This window comes from Phaenicophaeus curvirostris, chromosome 11, assembly GCF_032191515.1.
Source record: "Phaenicophaeus curvirostris isolate KB17595 chromosome 11, BPBGC_Pcur_1.0, whole genome shotgun sequence".
NCBI lineage: Eukaryota > Metazoa > Chordata > Aves > Cuculiformes > Cuculidae > Phaenicophaeus > Phaenicophaeus curvirostris.
This window is the reverse complement of record NC_091402.1, coordinates 5,911,465-5,934,740: the sequence shown is the minus strand read 5'-3', so window position 1 is coordinate 5,934,740 and position 23,276 is coordinate 5,911,465. Positions and strand designations below refer to the sequence as shown.

General features: G+C 41.7%; 1 protein-coding gene across 1 annotated transcript in view; it reads right to left on the bottom strand.

Annotated features, from left to right (window-relative positions):
- PTPRG (protein tyrosine phosphatase receptor type G) overlaps window positions 1-23,276 on the bottom strand; it is a 415,153-nt gene that overhangs the window by 104,159 nt on the left and 287,718 nt on the right. Inside the window, exons 6-7 of the mRNA XM_069865996.1 lie at window positions 13,522-13,588; window positions 992-1,149 (exon numbers count right to left, since the gene is read on the bottom strand). Of these exons, the coding sequence (XP_069722097.1) occupies window positions 992-1,149; window positions 13,522-13,588 (225 nt within the window). The remainder of the gene's footprint in view (window positions 1-991; window positions 1,150-13,521; window positions 13,589-23,276) is intronic.

Here is a 23,276-nt window from a genome sequence, read left to right as displayed (position 1 = left end):
AACATCGTGCTTTTGGGAAAGGGCAAAATAGCACCAGCATGGGTGGCTGGACACATGAATCCTGCCAACCCCTCAGTCTCTGGTGGGCCCCCACTGAAGTGCTGCCAATGGTTTTGAACATAGTACTTCAAGAAAAGGTGGAAGAATCTACGGGAGAAGCAACGGGATCTGAAAAACATGAAAAAAGCTTGAAGCAGGGGCATGGCAATTGCCTACTACCTTTTTGAAATCTTTGAGAACCAGCATGGCAGCCACGATCACCCAGTGAACTATTCACTGACACTGTACAAAATCAGTGTATTTTAAAAGTTTGTTTTCAGTGGCTTAAGGCAGATGAGTAAAAGGAAAGACTCACTTCAGCATGATGGCTTTCTAAAGACAACAACCTTACCATGTCAAAATACACTTCACTGGCAAGCACCTGACTCCATCTTGCCATTTCTTTATTAGGAGTGTTCTTCTCCAGACAATTCCCAGACATTGGGTCTATTTGCATTAGAAGCTGCTAGGTGCTAATTTTAAAGATTTGTGCACCAGCTCTCAAAGCACATAATGGCAGCTTTACTGTGTTATAAAAACAGCTAAGCATGGAGAATTAATGGAAAGATGTCTTTTCTAATGTAATTAGTTCAAATTACTAAATCTGAGCAGAACTGAAATCACTCACTTCACTTTGAAAAGCAAGTTTCATTCAAAAAGAATAAAAAGGAACTCCAAGTAAATATTTACATCATAGCTTAATTTAATCTTAATGAAAACAATACCAAATAAATCATTGAAAGGAAACTGGGTTTTGTGTTGTACTGTCTTCTTAAGACTGATGGCTCATGTTCAGAAACAATATTACTTAAAAGGAAAAAAAAAAATCACCGGCACTTCCTCTTTTGTCAACAGAAACGTTTTTGTTTTCAAAATTAAAACTTTGGGTTTTGAAAACACTGTCTTTAAGAGGGCAAATCAGGAGATGGACTTCACTCACAAAATAACACACCTGATGGTAAGAAATGGGAACAGGCTTCCGAAAAACGATCCACTCCACGATCTCGCTACACGGAGGAGTAGTCAGAGAACCTGTGTAGCGGTAGTAACTCCCCAGCGACGTCGGCAGCAGGTCCCTCAGCACAAAGGGATCCAGAAAGGTCTCCTTCTCTGCAGGGAAGATTGACAAGCAGAATTACACTTTTTTTTTTTAAGTGTCTTTAAAACAGACATCACATTGATAGGCAGCCTAACAAGGTGTAATGGCAACAACATATTGTATTTTATATATATATATATATAAAATGAAAGATGAAAACACCCTATCAGGAAGGCTGTGTAAAAGTTGATGTGTTGATTACTAAAAGAGCAGCCAAAATGCTAGTCAATCCTATAGTGAACATGCACGCTCCTGTTTTGAATGTGTGCAGGTGTGAAATACCCTTGCTATCCTCCTGGTTTAAGTTCATGTAGAAATAACACCGTATTTTGTGGTTTCACCACTCAGTAAATGGCTCTTCAGCTTGACAGCAGTGAGGGTTAGCCAGGATCCAGTGGTCCTGCTTGCTGCTGCCTGCCCAAAGAGCATCAGGCAGCAGATCTGCTCCATCCCTATGGGACGGGGAAAGGGATGTTGCAGTGGGGTCAGTCCCTCGCTGGTGGCTGAGACAGAGGAGGCAGAGCCACACTGCCCAGGCCAGACGTCTCCGGGAGCTGCCAGGGGGCTGAGTGGAGGAGCTTGGCTGCAAGGCCCTGCTGACGCCGAGCTCCAGCTCGATGCAGCGCTCAAAGCAGCACCCAGCCAGAGCATGTTTGGGGCCACCTGCACCCAGCCATGCAGGCGCAGCCAGGGTGCTGCTGAGTGCAGCCAGCACAGCACCAGAACCACGTTTCAGAGGCAAAACCACTGCTGCTTCTCCTCAATTCAGGAAACTCCTTCTCAGGGTTCAAAATCTAGGGACAAACTCTTTCCTCTCAGCAGCTCGGACAGTCTGAAACACAAACCTAAGCACTAGAAACATTTAGCTTCAAGTAACAGTGACAAGCTAGTAATATTTAACAACGTGAAGAAAAATAAATAAATGAAAGGAGGGAACAGCTGCAGGCAAGACAATTTCCCTGCCATCCCTGAGCATTTATTCTCTGCAATTTATGTTGACTCACTGGCCAAAGTTCCCTCTCAGTCTGTGCAAAGGTGTTCCCTGCTTCAGGGCTTGCAACACGCGAGGATCTCCCATATATCTCTCCTCCTCACTTTCAATATTCTTCGTGCCTCAAACAAGAGTCCATGTGTGGGTAGCAAGAGCTCTTCTTTCTCTGTGTCGTAAGAGCTGCTGAGCAAGCCCGCGCTCCCTGCAGCAGAGCAATGAAGCAGGTGGGCTGGTGACTGACACACACCTCTCCCAAAATCAGAAGGAAAAGAAAAAGGATGGAGTCTGTGGTATTCACCCCCACAGAATCCCACAGTTTTCTAGAAGTCTTGATCAAATTGAGAGTTGCCTGTACTTCTGAGCAGCAGCCCGATCATCAAGGGGATTCTTTTTCTCCCACTGCTGCTGTAAGGTGCAAATACATGATGCACTTCAGACACCTTCTATTCTGCACAATATCAACGGGTGTGCAATGTTTTCATAGCCGTTAGTGTTCCAAAATGTGAGTCATTCTATTAAAGTCAAAGTATACATTGCAACAGAATACTGCAGTCTCTTCATTAACATTTTTTTCCTTTAATCCAAGCAGATACCAACCACTTCTGCATCCCCAAAGAGGAAACAAATAATAAAATAGTTTTTTTCCTCTTCAAAGCATACCTCTGGGAAAAAAAGTGTGCTTAAATAATAAGTAGTAAAATATATATGATTGGACAAAGTTCAAAGAGATACTAATCAAGAAGTCATAATCACAGCAAAAGGTCGTATTTAATTTGATTGCCTCATTTTTATGTGGGAAAAATTGGTTAGAAAACCTGCAAACACAGCCACAGGATTTGACTTCCAAATTCAGCACATAAACGCCTTCACAATGCATTTACATGGGTTCTCTATTTATTTACATGGGTTCTGTCTCTTTGTGGAGGCTGAGCACACAGTGGACAGCTATGAACCTGAAGGAATATTTGAACACGCAAACACTCTCTCTGCCTTAGCAGCCAGTGACTACACATGCACAGGCAAGCACACATTTTGAGAAGAGCTTTCCTCTTGTTTCAGTTAAAATTATCAATTTAACTATTTTTAACTTTTATAACCTTTTATTTAGAATGATGGAGTCACTTAAGATTCTGGACAAACATTCTGTGAGAAACAGAGAATATGGAGTATCCCTTTATCAAAGAATGGCAGAAGAGTGAAGCCCATTTTACACTTTCAAGGATTTTTGAGCCATATGCTGACAATATTGTATTTTAATAATTAATTGTTCATCAAAGGAAAAGATGAGGAACAGGGATGCTAAATTCAAAGTTATTCAAATTTCAAAAATGAATAATGCATGACTTTTATATTAAATACACACTGTATTAAGTAGTCTACATTTCATCCAACTCTGTCTTTCATTTTTAAACATTTTGAACTACAATATGAATAATCAACCAAGGGAAGCTTATTTAGACAGAGAAATACCTTATTTGAATGCAAACTGGATGTATCCGACTATGATTAAATTTTGGTTATCAATTAGGGAGGGTTTTTTCCTAAGCATTTGGAAAGTCACAGTCAGCTGTGAAAAAGTATTTCTCAAGGAAAACGTAGCTTTGCTAATACACATTTTAAGTAGGGCAGGATGTACTCAAAGTAATTTTTCATGGCTACAAGCAATGCTGTAAGTTTTCATTAATGAATTCCGAAGATTAAAATAAAAAAGTATATATAATTGCATTAAAATGACAACTAAAATAGATGATAATCAATTGATCATACTTTAATAACCTACTACTTTTGAAAACAGATAATTCATTTCCATCTAGATGCATGGTGCAGAGTTTTAGAAACCAAAGTCACAAACAGATCGTCACGTGAAGTTTAACAAAAAGGACTCAGAAATTCAGGACTCTACCTCCCATATTCTTCAAGAGCCCATAGAAACAGCAAATATGATGGAGCTATGTCCCTATGGGCTTGAGAGCTTTTTGAAACTGGGATTTTGAAGACATGCTGCTTTTGAAATTTCGACCTTAAATCAGTTATTATTGTTGGTAAAACTATAAGAGAACCATTTGCAAGCTAAGCAACAGCATTCACTGAATGGGGTATAATATTTTATATACATGTACATATATACATATTGTGTATCTATAATTCCTACTAAATGGCAAAGAACAAGGCTGAAAATAACATCAAACCTTTTTTCACTGCCTTTTAGGACCAGCTCCTATTTCCCACTTCCAGTGCTTGGGATGGGCATGAGCTGTGCCCAGAAGGCTGGGAACAGACTGAGAGGGTGAGGTGTTCATAGGGAGGAGAAATTGGATGAGGCTGGGAACTGCAAGATCTACAAGGCAGCATTTCCTGACAAGTACTACAGAAATAACTGCTAGACATAAGCAATATAATGTATCAGTGAAAACATCTTTGTTCACCTGCAAATACCTGTGAACCTCTGCTATCAATGCCACAAACCAAATCCACGAGCCACCAACTCATTCTTATTACATGTAAGGCAGAGCCCACAGCAAAGCAGACTCTGCTGCTGCTCCTTGTCCTGCTCCCATCTAGGAATCCAAATGCAGACAAGCACCCAAGCAGAAAAATAAACAACCAGGCAATGGGACCTGCAGAGACCACCACCATAACGACAGGCCCTTGTGTTAGAGCATCCTTCTGGGGAAGAGACAACAACCACGCTGCTGCGGCCACCCCACCAGGCAGCACAGCAGAGAGCAGCACCCAAAACGTCCGTGGAGATGCCCCCGACGTAGTACAGCCCATGCTGTCAGCTGTTAACAAACAGAGATTCCTTGTTTACAGCACTAAGGCTTGTAAAAAAGTGTTCACTCTAATATTTCCCGAAGAAAGATTAGCAAAAGTACCACAGATTCATTGTTGACAATTAAGACAATGAATGTGACATTTAAACTGCTGAGTGTTCCACAGCATGAAAGGGCAATATTGTATTTTAACACTTACTTTCACAAAAAAGAATTAACAGAGCCAGCTGGTAATAGATTTCACCTTCTGATACAACATTCACATCTACCTCCTGTAACAGCAATGTGAAAAGCAGCACCCAGTATATTCTCTGTTTGGGCTGGCAAATTGCCCCATGATTTTTCGTGGGACCAAGGGTCATTTCTTGTACAACCAAACGACAAAGCAATTGCAGGCATGTTTTGAAAAGCTGATCTACTTACACTCTTTATTTATCAAGGCATCACCACTAGATGTGAACGAATACTGAAATGTGCACAATAGTTTTCCAAGAGAATGAGTTGGCTCATTGTGAGAAGCTGAACGTGAGCTAGCAACATCCGCTTGTAGCCCAGAAGGCCAACTGTGTCCTGGGCTGCATCAAAAGAAGCGTGGCCAGCAGGGTGAGGGAGGGGATTCTGCCCCTCTATTCCTCTCTTGTGAGACCTCATCTGGAGTATTGTGTCCAATTCTGGAATCCTCAACGTAAGGACATGGAACTGTTGGAATGGGTCCAGAGGAGGGCTACAAAGATGATCAGAGGACTGGAGCACCTTCCATACGAGGACAGGCTGAGAGAGTTGGGCTTGTTCAGCCTGCAGAAGAGAAGGCTCCGAGGAGATCTTATAGCGACCTTCTAGTACCTGAAATGGGCTACAAGAAAGCTGGAGAGGGACTAGTCACAAAGGCTAGTGGTGATAGGATGAGGGGGAACGGAGAGGGGCAGATTTAGGCTTGATATAAGGAAGAATTTCTTCACCATGAGAGTGGTGAGACCCTGGCCCAGGTTGCCCAGGGAAGCTGTGGCTGCCTCATCGCTGGAGGTGTTCAAGGCCAGGTTGGATGGGGTTTGGGTAACCCGATCTAGTGGGATGCCCCTGCCCATAGCAGGGGGGTTGGAACTAGATGATCTTTAAGGTCCCTTCCAACCCTAACTATTCTGTGATTCTTTGATTCTAAACAAAGAGAAAAATCAGACATTGAAACATACCAGTAGTGGATGTCCAACCAACCACTGCCATTTTCACAAGCCGCTGCCAACAAATATTACATTGCAAAAGCCATCAGCTGAATGTTTTGAGTTCAAAACGTGACTTGCTAAAAATATATTCTATGAAATGCTTGATAAAGATTGACCTCAATTTTAACCAAATCACTGTAGAAGTAAGAGGCTTCATGAGATACGCAGGTAAACAGCAGACGACTATCTGTGATGAAAACCTTATTTAAATCTAACAGGAACTTGGATTGGAGATCCAATAACTATATGCCAAGTCCATTTATATCTCATGGAATGTTTTGGGGCTTTCATCATGTTTTTCTGTAAGAAAACAGGAACTTGGCTGCATTGAAAACAATATCTTAAAATGAGCTTATTTCCCGAATTAACGTATGTGCAATGCCTGATAGGTGGAAACGTTACCCGTCTACACTTTGAATAACTGAAATCTGCAATACCAATGTGAAGAGCTTTGAAAGCCTCCCAAATTTGTTAAACAATGTTACTGCCAATTTCATTTTCACAATGAGCCAACTCATTCTAAAGCTTCTGCATTCAAACATTTAAAAAGCAAACACACAAAAATAATCAAAAGGACAGCATGCTGCACACCCACCGAGGCAGAACTTCCGAGATAAAGCAGGCTGCACATCAGAGCCTGGGACCAGACTCACGGTGGTGGTTTTAAAGATGAGATTACAAATACTATATGGTCCTTTAACGGAAAAGATCAGCTGATGAGTACTTGCTGTGTAAATCCAACATGATGAGTGGTTTCTGTTCATCCTCTCTACTCAGGGTAATTCTTGTCATTTATTGTGCAATTATTTTTCTTACTTCTACTTAGTTTTTGAAAAACCAGAGCCTCTGCTGAACACTGTAAGGAACCGTAAAGACTCAGAAAGCACAGCATGGCAGGGAGGAAGGGAATGAGATAATAACACAGTCCTGCAGACTAATTTAATCTGAGACAACCAGTGAGCAGTACAAAAAACAGGAGAAAAGAAAATAGGCAAGTCTCCTACATAAAAGAAATTGAAGTTGAACATTTCCATGCCAGGTGTTGGTCTTACACTTCATTTTTCTCACTCCCTCTCTTAAAATAGCTCAGGAAGAAAAGGTTCACCTGGGGGGATAGGTCTTAACTCCTTAAAGAAGTAAAAAGATTCTGAACCTGTAATGCTTAAGCATTGCTGATGCTGAGTGGCTGCAGCCATTCTGGATAGGGATGAGACTTCTCCAGATTTCACAAAACCTCTCTGGAGGTGGAGGTACATGCAGAGACAGGGCTGGAGGGACACAGAAACTATGAAATACAGAATGGTAAGCAGTGGTAGGAGGAAAAAGAAACTGTGATGAGGAGTTCAGAGGAGAAGAGGATTCCAGGAGCAAGCCGGACCCCAGCAGAGGCTGGTGAAATGAGGCAGAATTGGCCAGAGGAGCATGGGTTGTTCATGTCTGCTGTAGCAGAGCCAGAGCAAAACTGCATGTTCTCAGACTTCAACAGCCCTCTCTTCCCAGCAAATGTCCTCACCAGCAAAGAAACGAGCTCTTTCCCCATGCCCTGTTCTCATTCAGCCTTAATTCTGAACTTTGAACAGCTGCAACTTTCTTGTTAGTTTGAATTAATTTTTCTGGGCAATACATTAATTCTATGGCGGTTTGCTGGCCTTTACTCAGCCATGACCAGCACTGCTTTGCACAGAGCAGACAGGTGGAGGACTAGAGATTTCCAACACTTACGCCGTTTATTTTTTTAAGTAGTACAGACCCCTGCAGCTGTGCACAGAGCTGCCCTATATAAACGTGTGAACTTATCACCTCTGCTCTCATCTCCATTTCCCACTTCCCTCTGCCTCCCCTTTGCTTCACAGCAACTGTGTCCTGGCCCCTTTCACATGGCTACTCCGACTGTGAACACAAGAACAGATCAGAAAACAAAAGAATATATACAGATCATCCCTGAGGAAAAAAAGATGCTCCTCCACATTTCCTTCTCAGGTTAACACCTCGTGCTGCTCTCCTTTTGATGGCTTTCCTTGTTCCAAATCGGGCTGCTGCTTCCTTCAGAGTTTTACTTTAAAAGACGAGGTCCCACAGTATCACATCTCACCCTCACTCCTCTCCCCCACCTTTCTTCTCTACAACTCCATGATATTTGGTGCAGAAAGCAAACAGCTTGTCAGGTGGTGTTATGGTTAAAGTTAAAAACAAAAGAAAAAACCTGTCATGCCGCTAATGGTGTTTTCTTGTTATTATGTCTTCTGGTGTGACAGATCCACAGGGTAACTAACACTGTCTAGATTGCTTCCTTTCTAGTGCTGATTTATTTTAACAGGTTATTGCCTGCCTTTTTGCCTAGGACACTGGAGAGATGTGCAACATATCTATTCTCTAGCCTTTTTTGCTATTAAAGTAATTCTGGTTCGGTCATTCTGTATTTCGGTACGGTTTCCTCAGCAGCCCCTGAAATGTTGGTGGTCACCACCAACTTGCCTTGCCCACCTCTTATAAACAGTATCTCTAGCTTAGACTAGAAATAAGGAAGAATTTCTTCCTAATGAGCGTGGTGAGGCCCTGGCCCAGGTTGCCCAGAGAAGCTGTGGCTGCCCCATCCCTGGAGGTGTTTAAGGCCAGGATGCATGGGCCCTGGGCAGCCTGATCCTGTGGGAGGTGTCCCTGCCCATGGCAGAGGGGTTGGAACTGGATGGGCTTTAAGGTCCTTTCCAACCCAAACTGTTCTATAATTCTATGATCACACTCAACTCCATGCTGAGCTTAAGTTATGGCATTTTAATAACAAAAAAGCAGAAGAAAAAAAGCAAGATTTTTTCCCCAAACTCCCTGCTAAATAAACAAATGTTCCTCTCTTCCCCTCACCCAACGCCATGTTCGCAAACAAGCAACAGATGCCATCTATTCACTTTGTACCTAAGCTTTTGATCTGTCTGCACTTTGATTTTCAGTGCTCACTTTTGACAAGGAAGGGAATAAGAGCCCCATTTTTCTGACACTAATAGAGGCTTTTCTGCTGCAGTAATTTATTTGTGCTTTGCTAATAATTTTCTGCTGATCCATGTAGATTCTTGGTGACAGACACAGAGAACAGGACAGAGCGACAAAACACAGTTTCCATCACGGTGGAAGATTTCTCTGGGGGTAGCATGGGCTGCTGCTCTCTGTGAAAGCCGAGTGCTTGCACAGTGAAACAGGACCCTGCAGAGCACCCCTGACCAGGCTGGGAGATGGCAACTGCAGTGCAGCCTCCAGCACCAGCTCCTGCCCTCAGGATCGACATCACAGAAAGAGACTCGTTTTAATGCCTCGAAGGCAGCAGGTAAGAACAAGGAAAGGTATCTCTAAGAGGCTTACATACAAAATAGTACTAATAAGGGCAAGTCAAAGACAGTAGAGGTGGGAAAAAGAACATGCTCCATCCTGCTAGGTGCTCCTCTGAGATACTGCTGAAGCAGACAAAATCTTTAGTAGCCATTTTAATGCAAATCAGCTGTATAAGACATAGCCTGGTATTTCACGGTCCCCTGTTTCTACAAGGGCACAGCCATTCTCTGTGAAGCCTCGGGAGCTGCCTCAGGCGTTGCACAAGGGCAGTGCTGTCCTGCTCAAGCTCCTCAGCATCTCAAGAAAGGATGAGGAGCAGAGAGGATTCAGGACATGACACCCAGCTGAGCACATCAGCAGTGAAACACAGGCAGAAAAATCGGATTTGCAGCACTATGACTGGGCCACGTGTGCCACAAGAACAGCCAGGCACTAGGAACTTTATTACTTTACCTAATGATCCAACTTCAGCTAAGGATGTGCATTATCCTACTGGCACCAGCAGAGCTGGAGACATTTCCCGTCAGTTGCAGAAATAGGAGCATTTGAAGAGGAACTAAAAAAGACCCCCAGTGGTCACAGCTGAAAGATATTGGCTAGTCAGCATCAGGAAAATTCCTATCTTGCCTGCTCTTACTCCATCCCTTCTGCAGAGAGGGCTGCAGGCTCCCAGCTGGCAGTCCCTGGTGGGCTCCGTGGCAGACGCTCGCCGTGTGCTTCGCGGCAGGGAATGCAGGAGTGAGAATAGCAGGCACCTCGCTGGCAGGAGGTGTGACAAATCCTTGGCAGAGCACAAAACCGAAAGCAATTTTAAAATCAGCAACAGGCATCTGACAGCTCTGGAAAGAGTCTCCTCGGCATTTGTCTGCCTTTACAATGCTCTGGGAGGGCAGGTGAAGGAATTGGGGAGCATCAGAGTGATGGGAACGTACAGTTTGGTGGGAGATGTGGGGCAAACCCGAAAGCATTCTCATTGATCCAATCATTGTTAGGCTGTTTGGTACATCACTGGTTTTCCTCCCAGCTAAGAAACTTTATGTGGTTGCTCATGTAAAATTAAGCTTAATGTGGCATTAAGATTCTACAAAATTATGCCTGAAGATAAGGAAACAAAGTGAACTGTGAGTAGCGACTAAGCCTGTATTGATTTTTATGTGTACGTTTCTCCATCATTGTAACTAAGCTGGTGACACTGTGAAGGGCACAATTATTTATGTTCCACCAAATTAGTAAGTAATTCAAATCCCTGACAAAATCTCAAGCAAAAATTGCTTTCACTTCCACAGAAAGTCCTTCTGACACTTAAATTCTTCACTTACCCCTGGAAGGGCACTGTAAGGATTCAAGAACTTCACAGAAAAAGCCCCAGGCTATGTGAGAAAAATAAAAAAACCAGCTCCCCACTGATCAGTACCATCCCAACATCTACCCGTGGGTCATTGGCTCTGTCACAGGGACAGGCTGGTGTGGGTGCCCTACGCAGCGTGGTGAGGAGTCCCACATAGGACCAGGCCTTCCAGTACCATCAAAGGCAAATGAAGAAATGAGGATGAACGTTTGTGTGAGTGTGTGATTCCCTCTTGGAAAACTGACTGCTTGCAAGGAAAAAGTGACTGTCCAGCACAACTCAGGAAGGATGCTCTGCTGGTTGGAGGCAGAGGGCTATGGGAAACCACAGGAATCTCACTTAAATAGGCAAGTTAAGATGAGGCACATGGGAGGAGCAAAGAGGAGGGGGTGGTGATCTCTCCAGCCAGCAGAGGATATATGAACGTGATCTAATTTAAAAGCAAGATAGTTATCTCAACGTTCATACATATTCTTCATTTCTACATTACAGGCACATGCCTCTGTATTGTGATGATCAACTGAAATAACATAGGCACGGAAATGCTATAAAACGCAAAGAAACCTAAGGTCCCAATTCTGCCTTTCTCCAGCTTGTTTTGTTGGATCCCTGCTTGATCCAACCACTGTATCCAAAACCACATGAGTTTTCCACTACATTTCAGCCAAAAAGCCCATGTTGCCATAGGGTCCCAGTTGAATGCAGCCAACTGGAAAGCAGGAAAAACCTTTTCTGATAAAGTCATAAAAAGTGCTCACGAAAGATGCAAGCAAATTACATCAAGAAAAGAAATGAGTGTGTCTGAAATGAAAGCTCACATCTTTACCATTATGCTACGTAATAACATTAAAAGAGAGATACAATATGACAATTTTTCACTGAAGCGTTCCATCAATATTTAACTTAAAGAGAACAATTTTTTTTGAACAACTACTTTGTAAGAGGAAATTCCCTTACTCTAGCCACCAAAAGAGCCTTAAAAAAGGCCTTTAATCAGGGCCTTTGAAACAGGAAGGAAAGTAAGATTTTCCTCTTTTTCTTCCTTAATGTTTTGAAAAGGAAACAAGCTATTGAAATACATCAAGCGACTTCCTTTACTTGAAATGCTAGCTGCCTTCTGTGCATTGTGAGCGAAACAAAAATAAACGCCTTTTATCCACCCTGCCTTTGCTGCGGGTAGGCAGCACCAAGACGGACTAATCATTATGTGGTCAGGGACTTACAACCTCAGGGCCATGCCACATCCTACCCAAACAATTATTTTTGGGAATGGAATAATACCCTCAGGAGACACCGGTATGATTATCCACTAGTGGCTATTTCGGCTGCTGCAGCAAGGAGCACGAAAGGGAGCAGAAAAAACCCAATGAGATTGCTACAACGCTGTTGTGCTTGCAGGGGGTAGAGAGTCTTGAAATAAATTCACGTAGAAAACGGAGCTAAAAAGAGATCTTGGTCCAGTTAAATGGCAGCTTGACTTCAGTGTCAAATTACTCAGCCACTGAAAAATCCTTGCAGCCCAACTCGTCCTCGCTTTATTTGTGCTAGCCTGTTTCCTCACCCAGTGGGAGCTAGATAATAACACCTATTTTTGTGGAAAACACGACAGGTTTTCAGCTCAGTGTGTTGTTTTTATTTCACAGCAGAACACCGCAATTTATAAATGGCAAAACCTATGGAAAATTCTCTAAATTAAGGACTTTATGGTATGTTATCATTTAACCCCTATTTTTCACTTTCATTGGATTTACTGGTGTTCCCAGCTGCAAATGTTAAATGACTCTGAAAGTGGAGCAATTAATCCAAAATCCTATTTGTTTTAATCAAACATTGTCAACTAGTTTTAGGTTTGCAGTCAAGAGAGAAAAAATGTTTGTTAAGCTCTACAGCCCTAGCTAATGTCTAAAGACAATCCTCAGAAAAGGTGCAAATATGTTTTATCACAGCACTATAGATGGGACGGAGATTTATTATAGTACCTAGCACCATTCCAATAGACGCCTTTTGACTTACAATGAGATTGTTAAAACTTTACAAATCATTATATTAAAACCTGACAAGAGTACTTTGGGAACTGGAGTATCTTGATGCCATTGCTAATGATGCATTACCTGTGATAAGGTTTCAGGAAAATTCTTAGGCAAAATCTGGTTATGGAAGTATAAAATATATTAATATTTATTTCAGTACCTGCTACAAGTTCAAGGATAATAGGTTTATATGCATCAGAACAGCCAAGTGATCGTATTTATGTCAGCATTAGAAAGATGTTCATCTGCTGCAAAGTTTAATTAATTTTCACAGATAGTTAATTTTCTGTTTCATTATCAGCTCCCTAAATTTGAAAGACAAATAATTTATAAACAAATAGAAACTTCAGAGCAGAGTATTTTTAGAGCAAACAGAAGATGAATCGCAGGAGTGAAGCATCAACGCTGCCTTCAAAGTACTAATATGAATGATATATTGTAGTAGGTTTTGATTGATAACTTACACATTCTAGAGCACTGACTGAAAAGAAACAAATTGTTTACTGTTAACCCCAACCCATTTTCAGAAAACAAATGACTCTGATCTTTACCAATCGAATAGCGTGATGCCCTTAAACATCAGCGAATGAGCAATGTGCAGGCTCACTGCATCCTTCCAGGGGTGACCTGATCTCTCAAGGACAATATTCCTGCCCTTCTCCCCTTCCTGGCAAGTTCAAAGTTTAAGCAGCTACTTACCGTGATGTACGACGCCCTTCAACCCATGGATAATGGGATCCAGTGCAGGATTGTCCCTCTGACTGACCTACATGCAAAGGATACAGGATTGGTTACATCTTTTCTGGCATCAGGCAGAACAGTCTCTGTTTAATCTTCTAAAGAGGGAAAAAAGGGATGTTATCTATCAAGCTGCTTAGTTCTCACATTTGCAACAGCTCTTCACCAAATGCCAAAGATACACAGTGTAATAAAGCATGGAAGGTTAAATCAAAAGAAAGCATCCTCTGAATTCATTGAAAAGTGAGCCACATTCTCACTCCAGCGAAGCCTAAAACCAGAAAGACTATTTTTCTCCAGCTACTTCCACTTTCATAGGAAAGCTGCTGTGATAAACAGAAGTTATCTCACACCAGTCCATCCTTTACTGATATGGGAATAAATCTGGTGCTGTCACTGGAATCAGTAAAGCTGGACCTCTTTCAGCCATAATGGAGCTGCACCTTGGCATCTTATTTCTATTCATTTTTTTTTTTACATTTAATTAATTTAGCATCACTTGGACAAGGGAAAGGAAAAAAACCTTTGTGAGAGGACCTAGAATAAATCTCTGATTTTTGACAATGCAATTGCCCGCACAGATCAAACCCCAGTATCCTGCAGTACGGTGCTATCACCCAGCAATCACCTCTGTCCTCCTCAGCCATGAGACCCAGCACCAGACAGAGGAGAGGAAGGCAGCAGGGAGGATTAACCCTGCTGAGCTCCACAACTTCCAAATTAAAACCATCCCTTCCATTGCTTACTTGTAACACAGCCAAGGCATTTACAACCAACGATGCCATTTTTTTTAACGTCTTCAGAGGTATTGAAGGAGTAACAATTTCTGTGAAGATGTTCCATTAAGATACTTGTCAATTTATTTTTTGGGAAATAAATACTGCCACATACCTCATTTACCTGTGACATCTGTCTGCTTTTTGCCACCAGCCACTATCAGAAGGCAGAGCAGTGCTGATCATTTTTGGATGGACTGCTCCCCATGGGCAAACACACTGAATGCAAGAGAGCTCTTGTAATTTGCTGCTTGCCCATGATCTCAATGTCATTAAGAAAACCAGAGTTTAATCACTTTATGGCCATGTATTAACACATAAGAAAAGGAACAGAGGTGAAAGAAGAAATCGCTGAGAGAGGACCTTGTGCCCAACAGGAACATACACCACCATGTGAAGTGCAGAACCAGCTTGGAGTGCGCTCTTAGGAAGACACTATTGACCCCAGCACAACCAAAATGCGTTCTTGTAAAAAAAGCAGATATTGTAATGGCTCGAGGAGAGAACTGGAATCCAGTTGCCCAGGCTTGACAAGCACAAGCACATTGCTTCTCACCTTTCCTCCCCATGACTAATTAGGAGTCTTAGAAGTCTCATTATCTTCTTTGCCAAGTGCACTGAAAAAACCCACAACAAACCACCTTCTTTTTTCTGTTTATTTGGCCTTTGAACTACTCCGCTGTGCTCAGGACACATTTTCATGCTCTTGTCTAGAGACAAACAGTTTGTTTTGTTTTGGTGTTCTAAATGGAAACTGAAGATCCTTTTCTCATCACAATACTCCAGAACTTGCAACGACCAGGTAGGGCAAGATAAGCAATAAAACTATGAAAGTAGCAAGAGCAGCTTTGAAATATATATGGCTTAGATGTTACTAGCAATAATATTATTAGCCCTGAAGGCTGTAAACTCTTTGAAGCATGAACTTTTATATGCCCAAAGGGGTGCTCTGTACACTTTGGATTCTGTACAAATAATAATCACAGCACACTGAACCCAATGACCCACTTCGTAGGTTCTGTCTGTCTTCTGGCAAATCAACAGTAAACACTAAAAATGCAGAGCTGTTGCAAGACATGTCCCTGCATCTTTTCCATTTATCCAGGTTTCTCCAAGCCATGGTTACCACTAAAATAAAAAAAAATTTAAAAAGCTACAAGCAATTTAGTACAAGACTGTAAGAAAAACTTGCACCGGACTTGAAAAACGTTTTATCTATTGCTGCTTAACCATAAGTTGTAAGCAGTTTCATTTTGTTTGCTTTGTTTTTATTTCTGGTGACAGCTGCAATCAGTTTGAAGAAAGCAAATAGATGGGAAGAATCCTAAAGGTTAAAACTCTTCCTTTTGGGATTTTCTGTCAAAGTAGATCAATTCCTACCCTCAGCCTTGGCAGCGGCCCTTTAATCTGCTGAGGTGGCTTGCCTCTATAGATCCAGCTCCACAACCTTTTTAATGGCTTATTCTGCAAATGTGCTGTGTTCTTCAATAGCACAAACCCAACAGCCACATTATTTCTTTGGGGGCTGGAAAGCAAATGCTCTGTGCACCTGCAATCATGTTTTTTCCCAAGGGTATAGGGAGCAGGATCTCAGCTGTTTTTTAGAAATCACACACCAACAAGTACCACTTGTGGAGATGTCAGTTCAGACCTGTATAGGATACAGTCTTACTTTCCTTTCTTCCAGATGCTTTCCCCTCTTTTTCCTTATACTCACACACTGCCTCCCACACCTCACTACAACTGTTTCAGGATCTTGGTACGACCATTAGAGAAGTGCCCCAAAGTTTCCTCATTTTGTGGAATGGCTCAGGCTTCAGAGTAAAACTTTTTTTACATCTTCTTTTCTTCAAGTTCTTAAAAAGAAAAAAAGGAAACCTTGAATTTCCTCTCTGCTTTTTCTTTTTCTTTTTTTTTTGCACTTCACTTTATCCTTTTTCTGCCTGTATTCATAGGAAAAAGGAGGTTTCTGAAACCCAAAATGTCAAGTTCTATCCCCACTGCCATATGTCTCTGGTGTAGCTGGCCTGGAGCTACCATGCTGGTTGAGATCAGAGATTCACCCATGTAAGAATCCTCTCTCTTACAACAGCTGATACTTAAAAGAAAAGAAGGGCAAAAAAACCCAGAAGGAAACAAAAAGGACAAAAATCTCTAGAATAAGAAGCATCTTTCTGACCTCCTTTATGATTCCATGTTGTGAAGCTTGAGCCTCTACCCTACTACAGACCTGTTCTCTGTTATATAATCTGTATCACAGCAGTATATTTTCTATTATCTTATGAATATATCCTGAAGGAAAACAGCAATGAATTCTTCAGGTTGACTTCATGTGCCATGATTCTCATCATGCCTTGGCTCTTGACTGCAGAGTTAGAGAAATATCATGCATCTGTAACTGGATCCCAGCACCTTGGTTTCACCCAACACCCACCCGCCAAAGCTGCACAAAGCCTTTCTTTTCGCGTGAGAAGCACAATGAGATTCCCCTTCTTCATTCAAGAGGCTAACACAGAAGTAACATCATGAAATTTCTCAAGCACGGGGATTTCACGCACAAACACAAACCTGCTATGCTGCTGGTCATAAGCGCGCTGCACAGCAAGTATTAATGGGACAGATGGAAAACCATCCTGAAATTGCCCTAAAATACCCACAGTACCACTACAACAAATGTTGTTTCCTGAACAAGATGCTTTTGCTCAAGACTGACTAACACTCTATAGGTCTGCAGTAAACAGGATAAATAATGCTTGCGTGCATCATTTATAATTGAAAAATGCCTGTAATCCTTTTCAGCAGAAATAAATAGGTAACTATCATGCTAGGCACAGGGGAAAAATAAACACAGAGATATCATTAAGCACTTTCCTGTGCTAACAGAGTGCTCACCAAAGGGTAAATATGGGATGAACAGGACATGAGGAAGTAAAATCTCTTTGTTTATCATACCCTTCGGGTGACTTCGATACCTGAAGCACATGCCATTCCAAGTAGAACGAATGGCTTGATGTTACTGCAAATGAATAAAAGAAGCATTTGCATTGTAGGAAAAGGCAAGGCATAAGTGACCCCATTCTGCAGTCAGAGACATTCTTTAAATGAAGTCATGGTGGAAATCATTACCCTAGACAGGTTGCATTTAGTACTTACAGCTCCCGCTTCTAATGTGGGGGCTGAGAAATTATTCATTTCTCAGTGAACAGCAAGGCTGATCAATCCTGAACTCTATTGACAACAGGGTTAACATCTTTCAACAGCACAACTTGTCCCCTTGCTTGAAAGTCCTGTTCCTCCAGCCTCACGCTCCGAGTTGGCAGGGTAGAAGTCAGGCCATGGAGCTAAGCACCATCTCACAATAAGGTTATTAATAGTCTGCCAAGGAAACTTCCAGTGAAGGATCAAGGTAGGAGTGTGATGAGAAGACAGACCCCCCCACAGCCGAGCATGTGAAAATACATTTTACTAGGAAAGGTACTACTCTACTGAAAGCCTGTGTGTTACAGCAGTACAAAGCTCAGTACACCCCAGTGAGTTAAAAAAAAAACCCAAGCAGTTCTCATTCTCTGTCATTCATTGTACATTAACCAGCCAAAGATCTCTGCTTGTCTCATTATTTTATAGGACAAACCCAGAACTTCCTGAAGTCTCTGATTTTACAAAAATCAGCAGAGTTGTAAAGTGTTAAAATTTATACCACGTGCTATATAATTTAAACTATATGGTAAAGTCAGATAAGTAAATCATGACCTATCTTTCTGCTGGAAGCAGATCCATAAAGCAGGAAAAAATCTCAGGCAGAGATTTTGGGGTTACAATGACCTTTTCAGGAAAAATAACAAACAGAACCAGAAAAACAGGAGAAACCCCAAATAAACATTGAGGCTGGTAGAAAGGTCACACAACACCACCAAATCTTACCTCTGACACCCCTGCCCAAAGGGTTCCCCTGTCTCCCATGGCTCTGAGCAGCCTCTCTGAAGTTATCCTCCACCAACCAACACAGGAAGGGCTGGGGGAAGCACCTCAAACCTCGCTAATGATCCCTGGTACCAGTCACCTTGTGAAAAGCAGGTGAATATTAATAGTGTGAGCAGCTCAGGAGTAAGGAATACGCTTTCCTTTTAAGTACACATTTAAATAGACCTATTGTACTGAAGAAAGAGTGTGAGGAAAAAAAGAACAGATGAACCTCCACCTATTCGGAGTGATCCGAAACACAAATTTCTCTCTCCTTTCTACCTTAAAAAAAAAATCCAGCATTTAGACTTATTAAACTGTCATAAATCTGCAGCAACTGCTTTCAAACTCATTAAATGGGCTCACAGACAGTATTGCAAAGCACCTCAAAACGAAGGAGAATGCCACAGTTGGCTATATTGAAAGGTGAAATGACATGCATTTTGTGCAAGTCAGAGGAAAATGAATGGCAACAATTTTGTGATACAGTACCTGAGCCTTTCCCCTCCGAATAGTGATATAATTTACTTTTCTCTCCCACTGCAACATTTGGCCCTTGACTTGGAAACTAAATCTTCAATCTATCAAGCCTTACCCATCTGCTAAGTAAAACGGCCAAGACGATCTGCATGCCTTGAATTCGATATAGCCAGCTGCTCCCAGAGCGCTGTGGCATTAACATCCAGAGACCATCCTCTTGCGCTGTAAAGGACGGTGTCTGCCAGGGATGAATGACTACATACTTAACCGTGGCAGCTGAAGCCAGTGACAATGGCTGACACGGAGAGATGCCAATGTGTCAAACTCCACTTTCAATTACAGTGGTGAAAAGCAGGGGTAATATTCCCCCAACCGCACGCCTTCAGCTTGAAGTTAAGATATACAGCTTGCTAGCCAAATACTCGCGTTTCCAAACACTCTGTACAAACAACTGAGAAGAAAAATAAAACTATTCTAAATTAACTTGGTTGCAAAGATTAAATTATCCTGTAGGGTTTCAGGACAATCAACATGGTTAAACAATTTATTCTCTTATCAGCTCAGCAGTGTTGGACATATGCCAGTCCTCAATCTCTATGGGAAAGGACATGATTTTCACTGTTTTAGAACAGAAATGAGAAGAATCCCATTAATAAGAACATTATGCCACACAGTATGTATTTTAACATCACACTAACAGTGTTTCAAAAAATCCAAGATTATCACAGTCAAAAGAAGCATACTTTTCTCCGCAAAGGGAAGGTACTTGACATATTGCTTGTGAAACTCTTCAAATTCATGTATTTGGGGCCAGATTATTTTAGAGCTAGCATCCAGTTTAGGTAGGTCTTACCCCTAATCCTTCTATACAGTGTTTTAACCCTGCATTGGTCTGCAGCACTGAGAAAGGATACGCATCCTGGCTTTGTGCTATGCACTCTTTTGCTCTACAGAAAGCCTATTGTCTCACCTCTCTTTCCTCTCCCTTTTGATGTCCACATTGTGAAAACAGTTGTGGATCAATATCTCATTTCTTAAACATTTCTGAATAAAAGGAAGGGAAAGATTTCAGCCAGATCTGGAAGGTGAATGAAAAGATATGAAAAGGTTACATGTGCTTTGCTTTGAAATACAATAGGAAATATTTATTTGGACCCTCTCATGAGAGTAGGTGGGTGAGAAGGGATAATGGTCGACACTACAGTACAAAGAGCTATCTATGAAGGCAAGAAAATGTCTAGAGTGCCAAACTCAATGATTAGCTAGATATGGTGCTCTAAGTTTTTCACCTTCACAAGCACTAAATGATCGAAGAACAGCATATTCCTGCCCCTCCACAAATGATATTTTCTTCCATCTCCCCCATACATTCTATAATTGCACATCTCCCATACGAGCTGATGCAAAAGGACAAATCTGGCCAAGAGCCTGCAGCCTGACAGAGGTGAGCCAGGAGACGGGAGGCATTTGCTGTGTAACAAATGGCCTGCCCAGAGTAAGTATCCTGCAGAACATATTTGTAAGGGAAAACAAGAAATGGCAACAGTCCCCTTAATACTTCAAATCGCTGTTTGTGTAAAATCAGAGAGAATAACAGGTACCCAGGCAAGATGTGACACTGAACCTTATGCTGCCACATGCGCTATTTCACACAGATACTGCCACGACCTTTGATTTTTTAAAAATGTGCATTAGAGCCGAGTTCGCCTTTGCCTACAGTAACTGGTTTCAGGTTCAGCGATTTGAAGGCAAATTCTATTGAATTAAATGTGGGTTTTGGCCTTCAAGTGTTAATAATCGTGTTATGAATGAAAATATACTGAAGTCACAGAGGTGCATATGCTGGTGGAGGGGATGTTCCTAGATGTCTCATTCACTACATTGTTTGAAAAGAGGGGGGGGAAAAAGTTAATGAGTCTTCCAATGATTATTTTAAATAGAGCAATGGGTGTGCATTGATCCTTCTAGCTAATTCCACTTTGAATAATATATCATTCTGACTGAAAGCTTGCTAGTGATGTATTAACTTCATATTTCATCACGGCTTTGGAGGGTAACTACAACGAGATGTTAACTAGCAGTGCCAAAGAGGAACTTTTTCCTTTTTTTTTTTTCCCCTTCTTTTAAAGTCCAAAATGGTTTAAAAAGCTATTGAACTGACTTTGGGGTCAGGTGTTCTGGCTGCCCGTCATCTTTAGTAGAGCACAACACAGCTGCTCACAACCACAGCTCCTCTCAGCCTCAGCTAACCCCTTCCTTCATCTCGTGCCTCTGGAGCTGAGTTACTTACAGACATCCTGGGACAAGGACGGGGCAAACCAGGTTATAGATCAGCAACTTCCACTTTCATTACGTCCAGTAGGGATGCTTGAAAATACAAGAATCATAAATAGTCACTTTTACACCAAAGGCTGGCTGAAATATCAGTGTCATAAAAAGAGTAGAAGGACAACACAGCTTCCTCAGAAGAACATACAACAGAATTTGCAACGGCATGCAAGGCAATGTGCTGTCTCAAAAAAAGAAAGAGTATAAATCTCAAAGGTAGAGTTAAGCACTGCTTAATAACTCAGCTCCGAGTACGTTCTGTTTGTGCACACTGAGTCTCTTTGTTAACAGACAGAAACATTGATCGTGTATTGTGCACACTCTGGCAGGTCACTGGGCTGAGGAAGACTTCACAACCTCTTCTCCATTCACTATCACAAGATTTGCAATCACCAGGATGGTAAAAACAGCCAGCAATATATTTTCCTTTCTTTGTGTAAGCCACTCGTTTGCCCAAACTTTGACTCACTCCATTGATTAGGTAGGCATTAATTTCCCCAAAGCATTCTCGCACTTCGAAAGCATGATGCAGCTAATTTACTGCAAGTGAACAGCACATTCAATTAACAAATTATTGAAAGATCTTAATACACATATATCTGAGGAAAAACAAAAGGTATTACATCTGCAGCCCAAAAGCACAATCTGATTAGTATCAATAGCATAGCTGAGATACAAAGCTCTGTAGAAGACAAAAATGTAATTGCACCACAGAGGAGAGACGGCTTCAGAGGCAGATTCTCCAAGCTGGGGAAGCTTGATTGATAGACTGTATCATCTGCAGCTGCGCAGAAGCGGCTAGAGCGGCTGCAAGTTTATTTAAAGCAATTTTGGTGCACTGAGCCTACTTGTTCTCCTTTGAGAAAATAATATGATTTCTTCATAGAGGATGTAGTCTACTTATTTAAGCAGCAGTGTGCAAGATCTCTCAATCCTACCAGCAGTTCAGCTGGAAAAATGACACACCAGGGTGTAACATTTTATCAGGATGGAGGCTATTTTATAAAAACTGCCATCAGTTATAAACTGTTCCCACCATCTGAGCTAAAAAAAAAAAAAAGAAAAATAAAAAAAAAAAGGAGTTGGGTTTCTTTTAGAGTTACCACAATCTGCTCAATTTATGGGATTTTTTTAGGTAAAAATAACCACTTTGACCTAAGCAGGGAGGAAAAAGAAATGGTGTAATGAAAAAAATTTAACAAGCACTACAGCCAGATCATCCTACAGCACCCACTCTTTGCTCTACAGCTTCACACATTTCGAGAGGGTAAACTCAAAACTGTGAAACCAAGAATGGAAGTTCACTTTCATTTTCTTCCGCTCCTAGCTTGAATGTGGTACAAACGCGTGCAACTGAGAAAAAAATATCTTCAGCTTTTTCTTCGGAAAATAAAACAATAGAATCTGGTGGCTAAACAAGAAAATGTGCTGGGCAAAATGCACAAGGTGGAAGACAGCAGCTCAGGCAGGCATCTGGAACCCCAGCATTTTGCAGGGGATTGTAATTTAATTGCTCCAGCTACGCTTGCCTAGGATGCAGCAGAGATTTCCAGCCTTTTCTCTCTCTTCCAGCCAACACAAAGGATTTTGGTGAGAGAGGTCACAGCAATCACCTCTTCAAAATGAGGAAAAGTAGTTTTCTCAGCTTCCCTACATCTTTCATTCATTCTACATGTAAAGTCCTTATCTTTTTCTCTCCCAGCACTGCCCTCGGCTCACTTCCCTACAACAGCAGTGGCTCCCTCCAGCCCGCCAGTATGAGATGACTCAAGCCGGTACCTATGAGTCACAAACACAAAGGATGCAGAAATGTCAATTAAGTTACTCAGCCACTTCCCCAACAACCACACCTCAGTTCACAATTAAATTAGAAATCCAGTGAAAACAAATTATTGCAGGGCAGTTTTTTGCTATTGCCTGCTCCAAAACATCAAACTCCAACATAGTTTGCTTGCCATTCCCCTTATCTCATTTTTAAGGAGGTTGCTGTGAACTGATCTACTGAAGCTGCTGCAGGAATACTTGCTCCAGCAAATTCCTAATGCAACAGCCACGGGCTGGGAGGGCTCTTGGGCTTACAAGCATCTTTGTGGTACAAAACCCCAACATTAGACCAGTGATGTTTATTAATAGCTTTTTGACACAACAAGATGAGTCTGTCAACTATGATGC